This window comes from Thermothelomyces thermophilus, chromosome 1, assembly GCF_000226095.1.
Source record: "Thermothelomyces thermophilus ATCC 42464 chromosome 1, complete sequence".
NCBI classification, from domain to species: Eukaryota; Fungi; Ascomycota; class Sordariomycetes; order Sordariales; family Chaetomiaceae; genus Thermothelomyces; species Thermothelomyces thermophilus.
This window is the reverse complement of record NC_016472.1, coordinates 853,801-867,751: the sequence shown is the minus strand read 5'-3', so window position 1 is coordinate 867,751 and position 13,951 is coordinate 853,801. Positions and strand designations below refer to the sequence as shown.

Below are 13,951 nucleotides of genomic sequence, written 5' to 3'. Positions count from 1 at the left end.
TCGTGTTGGCTGCTGGCGGCAGCTCTTTTGCCGCGGGGCCTGCATCTCGACGTGACTGTGTTGCTTCTGTACTTTCCTGTCCCAAAAGTTTCCCGGCTCTGGGCGTCCGCTCAACCGTACCAGCCTAGGACGAAACAGAACGTACAGTACCATGCCGGTCTCTTGCAGGGAGTTTAGTGGCTGCCAAATCGTCGGATATATGTGACAATGAAGGAGACCGAGAGCAGGCACCAGTCGGTCATGAACATCGTCTTCGAGCCGAGTTCTGAATTGAAGCTAAGTGCGGGGGGGGGGGGGGGTGTGTGTGTGAAGAAGCCAGCGAGGGTCGTTCAAGTCTCGGTGACTTCCAGGTCGGAAGAACGGTTGAACTGAGTGATAACGGAGGCGAGTCCAGACACTGTGTACGACGCAAGTCTGGACGGAGAGAACTCGGAAGCTCTGCGTAGAAGGAGCATTGTGGCGTCCAAGCGAAACATGATGCGATTGACTAACCCTTTATGCTTTATGCAAGGCGTGTTTTTTAGACTTTCGAGACGCCATCGAGTCTAAAGAAGCTCGCATTCGAGCTGGCGAGCTTCCAAGAGGTACCTCGAGAGAAGAGACGAGCGTGCGTGTCTTTTCTTCGACTAGGTCAACGCTTAGCAAGGTGCAACGCGAGGTTGGGGTTCCAGAGCTAAGATAGGCACCATATGTAGTTTACAGTCAGCGGGGAAGACTTTTTTTACAAAATCAAAGTTCAGGAAGTACGGATAGTGTATCCTGAGGCTGTCAAGGCGATATGGGGCAGTCCTGCATAACCTGGTACACTAAATACCCTAGACCCACCCACCTTAACAGTTCGTTAGTAATTAGAATTTTCCCGGGCGCCGACCCGCCGCCAAGCAACGGGGAAAGGTGGGTCTGTGGAGTCTTGTGTGCTATGGAGAGAAGATGACAGCTTCACGCTTTCCGGGGTTCACTCGCGCACACGCGCGCACACACTCACCCACACAAGACATCGGCAACCGAGACAGCCATCGCCAGTCCAAGTCGGTTTGCGCGCCTGGCCCGCTGCCACTGCCGACCTCCAATCCGGCGATTTTATTTTATTTTATTTTATCCTATTTTTTTTCTTTTTTTTGGAATCTCCGTTCCTTTTCTAATTGGCATACCACACATGTGGAGTGCGATTCTCACAGTTTGAAGTGATGCCCGTGTCGGCATGACTTGCCGCGAGTTGGCCGCCTCCGATGGCTCCGGCACCAGCAGGCCCGGCCCGGCCCTCAATGACCTCCCTTGTCCCCGGATGCAGGCCCGGGTCCGTCGTCGATGCACATGGCTCGGCTTGCACAACTCGACCCTCTGGCTGGGATGCATGCTCCTGGCGCTCTGCGTGGGCTATTGGCCCGTGGCAGCGGCCATGCGTCCGGACCGCGTGCGGGAGCTCCGGCAGGAAACCGTCAACATGTTTTACCACGGTTTTGACAACTACATGAAGATAGCCTTCCCGGAAGATGAGGTTCGTTTTGACTCCGTTTGCCCATTTCGTGTTTATCTCTTCTTGTTTGTTTTTGTTTTGTCCTGTCCCGTTTCCTCCACCCATCTGCAGAGTCTCACGCCGACCTTTCCGCTGACGCAATACTTGTAGCTCCGACCGGTCTCTTGCTCCCCGCTCACCCGGGATAGGGAGAACCCGCGGAATGTCGAGCTGAATGATGTTTTGGGCAACTACTCGCTCACCCTCATCGACAGCCTCTCCACCCTGGCCATCCTTGCCTCGGCCCCCCCCGAGGACGGCGAGACCGGCCCGAAGGCGCTGAGGGACTTCCAGGATGGCGTGGCAGCCCTGGTCGAACAGTACGGAGACGGCACCTCCGGCCCCTCTGGTGTCGGCCTTCGCGGCCGCGGCTTCGACGTCGACAGCAAGGTGCAGGTGTTCGAAACGGTCATACGCGGCGTCGGGGGCCTCCTGAGCGCCCACCTGTTTGCCATTGGCGCCTTGCCGATTACGGGCTACAATCCCCGGCACCCCGGAGACGACCTGCTGCACCCGAGGCCTGTCGTCTGGCCCAACGGGTTCAGATACGATGGCCAACTGCTGAGGCTCGCTCTGGACCTGGGCCAGAGGCTTCTCCCCGCTTTCTACACCAGGACCGGCATGCCGTATCCCCGCGTCAACCTCCGCCACGGCATCCCGTTCTACACCAACTCGCCCCTCCACGAGGCCGCTGCACCGGGGACCACCGCCGATGGGTCCCCCGAGATCACCGAAACGTGCAGCGCTGGTGCCGGATCCTTGGTCCTGGAGTTCACCGTTCTCAGCCGCCTTACCGGTGACCCCCGCTTTGAGCAGCTGGCCAAAAGGGCGTTCTGGGCCGTCTGGTACAGAAAGAGCCAGATAGGTCTGATTGGTGCCGGAGTGGATGCCGAGCAGGGGCATTGGATAGGTTCCTACGCCGTAATCGGTGCTGGCGCTGACAGCTTCTTCGAGTATGCCCTCAAATCCCACATCTTGCTCTCTGGCCACGAGCTCCCGAATCAAACAGCAGTCCGCCCTGATCGCGCCAGCGACGGATGGTTGGATCCAAACACCCTGTTCAATCCCCTCAGTGATGCCGAGAACTCCCCCGACTCCTTCCTCGAAGCCTGGCATCACGCACACGCATCCATCAAGCGCCACCTCTACAGCGACCGTGACCATCCTCACTATGAGAACGTCAACCTGTGGACCGGCTCCCTAGCGTCCTCCTGGGTAGACAGCCTCGGCGCCTACTATTCGGGGCTCCTCGTCCTCGCCGGCGAGGTGAGCGAGGCGATCGAGACGAACCTGCTCTACGCTGCCATCTGGACCCGCTACGCCGCACTCCCGGAACGATGGTCCATCCGCGAGAAGACGGTGGAAGGCGGCCTCGGATGGTGGCCGCTAAGGCCGGAGTTTATCGAGTCTACCTACCACTTATACCGCGCTACCAAAGACCCCTGGTACCTCTATGTCGGCGAGATGGTGCTCCGAGACATCGCGAGACGGTGTTGGACCCCTTGCGGCTGGGCGGGGCTCCAGAACGTCTTGGACGGGCAAAAGAGCGACCGCATGGAAAGCTTCTTCCTCGGTGAAACTGCCAAGTACATGTACCTGCTCTACGACGACCAACACCCACTAAACTCGCTCGACGCCGCGTACGTTTTCAACACCGAGGGCCACCCCCTAATCATACCCAAGGCCGCGTCGGCAAGTGGACGCCGACGACCGCGAGCCGAACGCAAGGATCTGGCCATCTACAACGACGACGCCTTCACCAACTCATGCCCCCCTCGTCCCTCCGCGACTCCCATCTCTGGTTCTGTTATCGCCGCCAGGGATGACATCTACCACGCCGCACGGATGCTGGACCTACATCTGCTGTCCACTTCGCCACGCACCGTCGACGGCGGGCAGATGTCCGGCCAGCACATGGCGAGATCAAATTTCACTCTGTTTCCGTGGACCCTCCCATCCGAACTGCTCCCTAGCAACGGGACTTGCGCCAAAGTACACCACCCGACAGAGCTCGTCCTCGAGTTTGCCTCGAACGCGGGACAGATGGTGGGCGGCGGTGCGTTCAACTTTATGATCGGCGCCCAAAATCTGGAACGTTTGAGTGCGGATCGGATCCGCGTCACCAGCCTGTCTGGTCTGAAGCTCACGATGCATCTCGAGGGGGACTTGGAGCAAGAGTGGCGCGTTACAAAAGTCAACGGCATCCCCCTGGGCCGCGACGAGTTCCTCGTATTTGACCGGTCCATCCTGGGGGAGGTCTCTGACCCCAGATTCAACCTCGTCCGAGACCCGGTGATGGTCAAGCTCCAGCACCTCCACCAAGTCGACATCCCAGAGGACGATGCCGACACCGTCGACGATGACGCGCCACAAGCCAGCAACCACGAACCCGGACCCGAACCCGAACCGCTCGAGGACGGACCGAACCCCTCCGTCACCGTCACGGACCTCGGCTCCCTTGTCAAATCCCTCCTCAGCCGCATCACCTCTTCCCTCGACAACATCCAGCTACCCACCTCCCTACCACGCATCGGCGCCACCCTCCTCCCCTTCAACCTCGTTCTCAACACAACAGCCATAACCTCAACCGGCATCGGTTCCGCCCCTCTCCCTCCCGGTGCCTCCCCGCCTTCGGCCGCCCAACGGCACCGGACCCCGCCCTTCGGCCCCGTCCCCGATGCCCTCTTCCCCTGGTCAACCATCTACGCCTCGCCGGACGACGCCTGCTCCTCTCCGCTACCGGATGCTGCCCCCCGCGACCACCAGATCATCCTCATCCGCCGCGGCGGCTGCAGCTTCTCGACCAAGCTGGCCAACATCCCGGCATTCACGCCGTCCCCGGACTCGCTCCAGCTCGTGATTGTCGTGTCGGACGACGGCGACGACGCTGACCAGGACAACCGCGGAGGTGGTGGTGGCGGCGGCGGGGTTGCCGGGCTCGTGCGGCCGCTGCTGGACGAGGTGCAGCGCACGCCGGGCGGCATCCAGCGGCGGCATCCGATCGCCATGGTCATGGTGGGCGGTGGGGAGGCCGTGTTCCGACAGCTGGAGGCGGCGAGCCGCGTCGGGGTGGTGCGGCGGTACTTTGTCGAGAGCCAGGGGGTGAAGATAAGGAACATCATTGTCGACGAAGGCGGCGACGAGATGGACTGGTGAAGCGTTTCTTTTTTTTTTTTTTTCCAAGACGGGCTATGTGACTGGTCCACACCGGGGGAAGAGATATAGGGGACGAGCGGTAGTTTAAAACGGTTGACATGTTTCATTGTTTTTGCAGCAAGGATGTTGGATAGAGTTGTACATGTATGTCCATGCATTGGCGAACATGCAGAGCATAGCACTTGGGAATGTACATATATGGATGTAACGAATGATCTAGCACTGAGTTTAGGATCCCTCCCTTCAGTGGACATCAAGGTTCTCTCGTCTGCATCCCTCTCTTAAGGCGCCCGGCCATGTGTCTGTTTCCCCAGCTTGCAAGGCATGTCTTCAGATACCCGGCCAACGGTCCAGCCTCTATAGCTACTCTGGCCGGGCCTTATACTCCACGGGCAAGCGTCTCGTCATCTAGGCTATTCAAGGGTATCAGATAGATCGTGACTGGAGCAGTACTGGTTCTGAGCGCGGGCAAGAGCTCTCGAGGGAAGATTCAACGGCACGATTTGTATTTTTGGTATGTGCCTATAGGGCGTGAGTCGATTAAAGCTGATGCAGTTCAGAAGATGCCGAGTCTATCACGCAAGCCCCGGCGACTCAACAGCTCGATCCCACTCATGGACCGCTTTGCCCACTTCAACTTTTTTTGATTACCCCCAACGCCGGAAAGAGCCAACCGTCCCCCTTCCTCACGCAAAAGGTCTCCTCCATCCGAACCCATTGTAAGCCAAAAAGAAATACACGAGATCGAGCCCAGCTTTCCCAAGTCTGGGGTTTCAAGCCCACTCTCTATTATTGCGGCCTGGTTTTATAGACCTCAAGTGCATTGTAAGATATTCCGCTCCCGAGATTGAGCGGCGTCACGTTGTGTTTGGAAGAAGAGAGTCGTTCAATCGAGCTGGAGTACAGCAACTTCGAATGCCAGGATTACTCGTTCGTCTCGAGCAGAGTGACTGTTTGAACGCCACCCAGCTTGGAACGGCCGTTAAGCGCCGCGATCTCGAGGATGAAAAGGTATCCTATCAACTCGCCACCCAACTGCCTGACAAGAGAGCCGGCGGCAGCAGCAGAGCCGCCTGTGAGAACGTTAGTGAACATGTACATAGCCGAAGCCAGTCATCGTTCTTCGTAGAGTGCGTCGGAAAGAGCAGGGGGAGAGGAGGGGGGCGGGGGGGGGGGGGGAGGAAGAAACCATGTGGCGTTTTGCCAGGCGGGTCATGCTGATAAAGAGAAGGGGAGGGGTCCCAGCAGCAACGTTGTTTGTGTTCGCTTGGATGGGACGGCACCCGGGAGGCGGTCGCTTACCGGTAGCAATAATGTCGTCGACCACAAGCACCTTCTGGCCCGGCTTCACCGCGCCCTCTTGCATCTGGAAGTAGTCGGTCCCGTACTCCTTCTCGTAAGCGGCGGTCACGCAGGGACCGGGCATCTTGCCCTTCTTGCGGACAGGCACGAAGCTCGCGCCCAGGCGTAGGGCGAGCGAGGGCCCAAAGAGGAAGCCCCGCGCATCCAACCCCACGATCACATCGGGCTTCGCTTGCTCGCCGAACTCGAGAACCTGGAGCTCGAGGGCGCGCAGCAGGGTCTCGTGGATGACGGGGTCCTGGAAGAGAGGCAGGATGTCGACGAACTTGATGCCGGGGATCGGGAAGTCCGGGAAGTGCTTGAGCGCCTTCAGGAGAGTTATCTTTGTACTGGCGAGTTCGGAGGCACCGGAGGCGGCGGTGGCGGGCTGTCCTCGCGAGGCATCGTTGGAATTGCTAGCCAGGGCGGCGGCTTCGGTAGTGGTCAGTGAGGTCTGGTCTTTGGTCGTCTGCGCCAGAGATTGGGCAGCGTCGGCGGAAGTGCTCATGTTGGAAGAGAGAAAGAGGGAAAGGGAGAAGAAGGGAGCGGGAGAGAAAGAGAGGGAGGGAGGAAGAGGAGACGAGAGGAGAGGAGAGGAGAGGAGGGGAAGAGGCAGGCGCAACGCTCGTGTCTCAAGAGGAACAAAAAAAATTGCGGCCGGCAGGGTGCGCAGCACGGAATGCTTGGGCGTCAGCAGCGGGAGGAGACAAACGAGCGAATTGGACACCTGCCATCAAACCTGCCAGAACGCGAAAACAGAAACTGGAAACCGAGGCGGCCCCTCCCGAAAGAGTCAGAGGGGGAACCTGGACCCCCCGGTGGAGTCGGTGAGGAAAAAAAAAGCTAAGGCACCCCCATCAGACGGACCTGTTGTGTTGCAATGTGCACGGCGGATGTGCTTCCAGTGGAAGGGAGACGGCCGAGGAAGCGGCCAGCCCTGTGAATCTCTGCACACAGGCTTTCCCTTCCAGGAAAGCACTTTGTCCATGGTACAGTACATACCTACGGATAATGACCTGTCTTATCTCTGCCCTCTTGGAGTCTAGGGAGAGCCCAGGGAGGACACCGACCGAACCTAGTGTAGAGATACCTTACCTTGTGTAGAAGGATGTACCCAAGAATCGCCGACGAAAATCCGGAACCGATTGAACATGTGCCAGGTTCTAGCTCTTTTTTTTCTTTTTTCTTTTTTCTTTTTTTTGCGAAGGTTATTTCGAGATTGCCAGATTAACAAGTAGATGAGTTGGGAAGGTGGGGTGAATTGTGATCGGGGGGCCAGGCTGTGCTCAGCCAATCCGAGAGACATCCGGGAAGGCGCGTTGTGTACGGATTTGGTGTAATCTGTACGGAATACCTTGTTGACTCCGTATAACTAGCGCTACTCGAGAAGGAGATACCTGGCTGGCACTTCCGACCTGGGAAAAAGTAGCCAACCCATCATCTATGAACCTCAATTTGTAAATTTGTTGGCTGCGATGCTGCACACAAGGCGCCTTTTCTTCCCTCTCCAAAAGCCAAGGTTTTTTTCCCCTTCCATTTCATCGCAACGTCCCCACCCCCCGGGCCTGCGCAGCCGCTACGGGGAGCACTGCATACGCGTGTGTCACAGTCCTGGTTCCCACTGGTTGCGTCCCGCTTTGGAGTACACTAGCTCATATCACGCCGGCATCGAAACACGACGAGCCCGCGACCATGGTTAGACCGCCCACGTACCGCTGCCGCTTCCTGGTTCCGACTGGCGCCATGTTGCCGACTCGACCGCCATGAGTTCCGGTTGTGGGGAAACTCCAGGCTCATTACAGGGTAACCTCGCGCAACGCCAGCCTGCTCAGGGCTTATCTCGAATAAGAGCGATAACGTTATTTGCACGGATTAGACATTTTGCAGGTGTGTTGCTCATTGCCGAGATAGGCTTCTCAGGTAGCCCGGAACGACTCTGCAAATATTGGAGGGGAGCGCCCTGACGGCAGATGCGTTTCTACCGTGTAACGTGCATTTGCTACTAATAACTGTAATCCGTAGTGTCTTCCGTGTATATCGAGACGGAAGATGCTGCGGTCGGACGATCTTGCGATAGACCTGAGGCCAGCGCTTAGCAACGTCCCTTGCTGCCAAGCCAAACGCTTGATTGCGGGGCTCACTCAGCCTCCAAACGACAACAGCGAGCCTCCACCATCACACCACCAAATGAACCTCCCAACCTGACCAATTGATTGTCATCTTACACCCCCACGGCACTTGCGTCTCATCCAGGGCTACTGAGGCGAGGTTTTTGTCGATTGCGAGATGTGACGGAATATCCAGCTAAAGCGTCACCCAAGGAGATGCTCTGTTTTTCTTTGTTAATTTGTTCGCTTTCTTCCAATCAAATAGGACGGCAGACGATCTTTGTCCTCCCATGAATAAAAGGAAGTATACCTACAATACGAAGTCCTATACGAAGTCGACGACTGTCGCACCGCCGACATAGCAGCATCTTTACTTGGCCGGCGCGCTTCTGTTTGGCCTGCTCCTGGGTTTCTTTTGATTCATCCTGTTTCTCCCCCCCCTTTTCCTTCCTATACCAGTTCAGCCTCCCGTTGGTCAGCCCTGGTCAGCTTGTGCGGGCTATGAGAAGACGGGAGATTTCCCCTAAGTGGTCGTCTGGTCTTACGCAATCAAGGTACTTTATGCATCAAGGTTCTCGAACTGCAGCCAGGGAGCGTTTCATCCCGCTGCTCAAAGCTACTCTTCCAGGGGCGTCTTGGAAGGTCGAGACTGCGAGCGTTGGCAAACTGAGGTTCAAGTTGCACGGAGGTTTCCGAGCTCGGCCCGACTCATGTCAGAGCGCTTAAACAAGAAACGTTCACCAGCAAAGAGCCCCTGTCCTGACCCTACTAGGCAATTGTTCGCAACCACTGGCCCTTGGCGGTGTAGAGCAGACAAAAAAGCCCTTGAATGAATCTTGCTATAAACCATGTTCCTACCCAATATTTGCCGCATCTCGTTCTGGATAACTAGGATATAATTACTTATGACTTCTCTTACGACGTACAGTGCCATACCTGGATCTTTAATAAAGGAGAGCGCACCGAGCCCGAGACTACGCCGTCGAAGATTGTCAGACCTTGGTCCGTGGTATCAATGATTGGCGTTGAGAGCTCGAATCGTTGTTATTGCCAACCGCGATGCAAGGGAGCCGGCGGCAAACTGGCAACCGGCCTCGGCCAAGGAAGAAGGTCCGCCGGCGCAGTCTCGGCATCCGACCTGGTTCAGCTTCCGATCGGTATGAGGGGGTCCATACTCACCAAAACAAGCAGAAACCGGACGCGACAAAAAAAAACCGGGGCAACGAAATTTCGCGGTCTGCGGCCTGCGGTCTGCGGAGCGATTGCATAAGGCCTACCTTGAAATCGGGTGCTCCGACGTCATCGAATCGAAGCGGGAGTAACAAGTCCCCATCCGTCCATCCATACGAAGCACTGTGTGTGGCATTCGACACGCAAGACGACGGCGGATTGACAGATTCCAGATCGTGGTGCATCCACCATGCAACGGCGATTTGCAGCATTCTCGAACATATCCAGTGCCGAGTCACCGACTGGATTAGTCTACTGCTGCTATGGCGCTTTTTCTCCAGTTCGGACCCGGGATTGCGTCTTCACCGCCCCCTCGCCAATGAATGCGGTCCACCGGATGGCGCGCTCGACTGACCGCTTCGTTTGAGTGGGATACCCCCCCGTGTCGAGACTGGTCCGGATCTCCGGTACGGCCGCCCCTATCGCAACCTTCGAGGACCAGATGCCGGATTGCGACCTGTCTTCGGACCCCGTGGGAAGCGTAATACGGCGTCAACTATCAGTAAGGCTGTTCTCCGGCCCCCAAACCGGCTGACACGAGGGGGGTTTTGCTGAATGATGACTGTTTGTGAGATAAGGTGCCTACTGTGTAAGTAGGTGCGCTGGCCGCCCCGCGGGTGATTGAACGATGTGGTGGCGCCATTGTTGAAGAGATTACCGAGGCCTGCGTCGGACCCTATAACATAAATATTCAGACCAGAATTGCGCTCGTTGTTGAGCCGCCTTGCCTCTCCCCCTCGGCCTCTTGTATGTACGTCGGACGGGATGAAGCGATATCACGGGGAGAGGGGGGTTTACCCCATCTCGACTCAGCACCAATCGCCCCAGAACATCTTTTTGCAGCTGGTCCTCGTGGGAGATGGTAGGACTGTGCACTTCTGCTGCCGAGCTGCAGGGTGGACGAGAGCAAAAAAGAACCAGCTGCGCACTGAAACCCAACTACACCAAGCCAATTCGGCGTGAGCTCCCTTATCTCCTCACCGGCCGGGCTAAGGTCCCTTGATACCTCGCACCTTGGTAGTAGACCGATGCAAGCCGTTTGATAGTGAGAAGCCGGTGAGGTACCTTGCATTGCGAAACTAATATATCCCCCAGACCTCGCCCCTCCTTTGCCCCTCGTCTCCGTACATGTCATGTTGCATCATAACGGCATATGCTGTCGTAAATCAAGATTTGAGGTCAACAGAGCTCAGAAGCGCTATGCAAATGAGAAGATGATAACGAAGGGGGTATCGTGCGGCCATCCAATGCTATGCAAACGCTCGCAATCTTTCCGCCCATATGCCAAAAAAAATGAAACAAAAAAAAGGGTAAGAAAAAAAGAAAACAAGGGCTCATTGAGCCGTACAACAATAAGCAGCCAGGTTTGGCTCTTTTGGGCGTCCTTACCGACCGGATTGCCGGATCGGTCCATTTTCAGGGGTCTAGCGACCCACGATTCTCCCACGCGGAGGGAAGGCGACCTGTGAGAGGCTGGACCCGCTGCATACGGAGATGCTGCCGATGCCACCGCAACAGGCGCGGCCGGCCAGCAACATTTGCTCTCGTTATCGCCAATGCCTCCGCTTCCCTGGCGGCACGTTTCTCCTTATTCTTGGCAGCCCCTCAGATAGGAGGGAAAGCTCATCGGAACTGAAGCCTAATGATGGAGAAGAGCATGTTCTGCAGCACGTGCAGCATCACGGCGACGCAGGTGGGCAGCAGCTCGGGCCAGACAATGAAGTCGAGCTTGCCCTCGGTGACCACGCTTACTTTGTAGATCCAGCCGATCAGGCCGGCCACGATGAAGCTCGCGGCAAGCTCACAGGCCCAGGTGATGCTCGAGGCGTAGAACGTCAGGCCAAAGTCGTAGTCCTCGACGCCCTCGGTGCCGTCGAAGGCAAAATAGGGGTAGACGTCCTTGTTGGCGCCAAAGTGCAGGACCACGACGCTGCCGAGGAAGGTCAGCATCGAGGCGTTCTCGGCCAGGAAGCGGATGAAGACGTTGCGGATGCACATCTTCTGATACGCGCCGTAGCTCTGGCCGTTGACGCCGATGACGGTCAGGAACCAGTGGAACGGGGCCGACATCAGCGTCGGCGTGACAATGATGAGGCCCGTCGAAGAGAGGAGCTGGAGCATGACGAACTGCGACGGGCTGCGCAAGCGAGCATATAGGGCACGAACGTAGGTCTGGTAGGTAAGCATGAAGTACCTGTGTCTCGGATTAGCCTCGCTCCTCAAAGACCCAAGAGGGTCTTCTTCCCCGTTGGATGCAAACTCACAGCTTGAAGATCCAGCTCAGCGGGTAGCTCCCGACTCGCTCCCCTTCGTTGCCCCCTAGGATCCAGCCGGTCAACCAGTCGAGAAGATGGACGGTGGATATCCACCCGTAAACGTAGACGATGGTCTCGAAGTTGTTGTGCGGTAGCGTGCGTAGGTATATCTCGGCGTACGCCTCTCCTATCACGTACGCAAGCAAGCCGATGGATAAAGCCAGGCAGAACCAGACGAAGCGGACGAAGCTTGCTGGGAGCCATCGCCGGCGCAGCCTGACGGGCATTGTGGCGCGGTGATGGCGGCCGTCGACGTATCCAACCGTCAGTGCATCCTGGTTCGGATCGAAAGCATCAGGACCCACGACGGCGCGGTTTCGTCTCCCATCCCGCCATGACGTCTCGCTATCGGGCTCGCCCGCCCACCACGAGGACGTAAAAATGCGCTGCGTCTCGGAGAACGACCGTCGAAGTTTGAGATGACGCTCGTTCGTCATGAGAATTAAGAAGGCAATGCCGACGGGCATCGCCATAATGACAAAGGTCCACGAGATCCATGCCGTGTTGTGGACGGTCAGGAACCTGGACTCCGGGATGAGGTACACGGGGATCGGCGCCGCGATCGAGAGGGCGGCGATGAGGGATACGGTGATGGGAAATCCAAGCGACTGCGGCCACCAGTTTAGGCTGTAGAGATTGAAGACCTTGGTGATCCAGATCAGGGCGGTCAAGTTGTAAAAGCTGTAGTAGACGAAGAGGAAGAACCAGAAGTTCACCCTCACCCTGGCCGCGCCGTGCCCTGGCACCTTGCTTCCGGAAGTGGGTGGCGGCCCTCCGGGTCGCTGCACGGCGCCGTCACCGTTGTCGTCGTCTTCATCGAGTAGCGGGTACTGCGGGAAGGGCACGGCAACCCACGCCACGGCCTTGCAATTGCATCAGCATTCGTTACACCAACAACCGTCGAAAGAATCCGCGACCCCTGCCACCGATTCTGCGAACGAATAGCCAGAGGGTGGGAAAGGGGGGGCAACCTACCAACAGCGCAGGCAACACCACCAGAGTCAACCATCGGCTCCACCACACGTCCACAACCCTCTTGACCACACTCGCCTTGGGATCGACCCAGGTGTCCGTGAACCTTCTCAGCAACCGCTTAACCCAACCGGTGCCGCAACAACAACAACAGTAACAACAGTACCTCCCGTCCGCGCCATCACCATCGTCTTCTCCGTAATGCCCCTCCTCTTCGTCCTCCTCTTCCTCCTCTTCCCGTTCCACAGCGGCCGCAATCAGAGCCCCATAGCCGACATGCACGCTGCCTCTCCACCCAGGCTCGGCAGAGAGGAGTCCCATCTGCGCACCCCCTCCCCCTCCTCCTCCTCCTCCTCCTCCCCCTCCTACTCCTCCTCCTACTCCTCCTCTGACGACACTACCACCACCCAGTGCAACCGGTCCCGTCCCCCAACTTCCCGTCCTCCGACCCGCCCCCGCGGCGGCGCGACTGCCGCCGCCCCCCTTCAGGAGCGAGGAGGCGAGGGCGTCGTGGGCGGCCGCGGCGGGTCTCGGGACGGCGCGGTACCGACCCAGCAGGGGGGACGCCTCGGAAGGGTGGCGGACGTTCTGGGCGCGCTCGGAGCCCTGCTGGAAGGAGAAGAAAGGGACGGACGGCGTCGTGGCGGCGGCGGCAGCCAGCAAGGCGCGGTCGCTTCTTCTTCTGCTGCTGCTTCTGCTGTTGCTTCTAATGCTCGAGAACGGGAGGGAGGAGCTGCTGCTCTTCCGGCCCGTGCGGGAGCGGTGATGGGGATCCCACTGGCCCGCCCTCCCCGGCCGGAACCCGTACCCGTATCCGTACCCATGTCCACGCGCGTCGTGTCCGTATCCGTGCCCGTAGTCGAGGGGAGGAGGAGGAGGGGATTTGCTTTGGGTGAGGCCCATCCGATTGTGGTAGATGACACACGCGTGCGAAATGAATTACGAGGGCGGGAAGGGCTTGGCTTGTGTCTTGTTTCCCCCACGGTGGTTGGGTGCCCTCGTCCGAACCGTCTAAGACGAGAAAGTGGGTGCCGAGAGTTACAGGGTTGATGGATGCATTGCCCGTATGTGCCTCGGGAGAAGCAACGAATTGGGGTTTCGCGCGGGGTGTGTTCCGTCGTTTTCACCGATGAAATCGATCGGAACTGGGAGCCGTCGAGAGATAGCCTTTGCGTCGTGGTTACGGCGTTCTCGACCTCGTGTCTTTGCGAGTCTCGACGAAAATTCGAGAAGAATTTTGAGCAGTTCGGTACGAGATACTTGCGTCAGTGTTTTAGGTGTCTTCTTGGTCATGAGTTGGTTGTTGGTTTTTT

The 13,951-nt window shown here is 57.8% G+C and overlaps 3 protein-coding genes across 3 annotated transcripts; 1 reads left to right on the top strand and 2 right to left on the bottom strand.

The window, feature by feature from the left end:
- Positions 1–1,113: 1,113 nt before the first annotated feature.
- MYCTH_2294347 (glycoside hydrolase family 47 protein) lies at positions 1,114–4,947 on the top strand. Its single transcript, XM_003658456.1, has 2 exons — positions 1,114–1,498; positions 1,628–4,947. Exons 1-2 carry the CDS (start codon positions 1,202–1,204, stop codon positions 4,670–4,672), a joined length of 3,342 nt encoding a protein of 1,113 aa, XP_003658504.1. The 5' UTR covers positions 1,114–1,201; the 3' UTR covers positions 4,673–4,947.
- Positions 4,948–5,156: 209 nt separating this feature from the next.
- Positions 5,157–6,581, bottom strand: MYCTH_61858 (uncharacterized protein). The gene is made up of 2 exons (XM_003658455.1): positions 5,975–6,581; positions 5,157–5,745 (listed from the first exon to the last, which is right to left on the bottom strand). Exons 1-2 carry the CDS (start codon positions 6,519–6,521, stop codon positions 5,597–5,599), a joined length of 696 nt encoding a protein of 231 aa, XP_003658503.1. The 5' UTR covers positions 6,522–6,581; the 3' UTR covers positions 5,157–5,596.
- A 4,054-nt stretch (positions 6,582–10,635) lies between these two features.
- MYCTH_2294344 (uncharacterized protein) lies at positions 10,636–13,930 on the bottom strand. The gene is made up of 3 exons (XM_003658454.1): positions 12,642–13,930; positions 11,616–12,529; positions 10,636–11,545 (listed from the first exon to the last, which is right to left on the bottom strand). The coding sequence occupies exons 1-3, from the start codon at positions 13,539–13,541 to the stop codon at positions 10,975–10,977; spliced, it is 2,385 nt and encodes a 794-aa protein (XP_003658502.1). The 5' UTR covers positions 13,542–13,930; the 3' UTR covers positions 10,636–10,974.
- Positions 13,931–13,951: the final 21 nt, after the last annotated feature.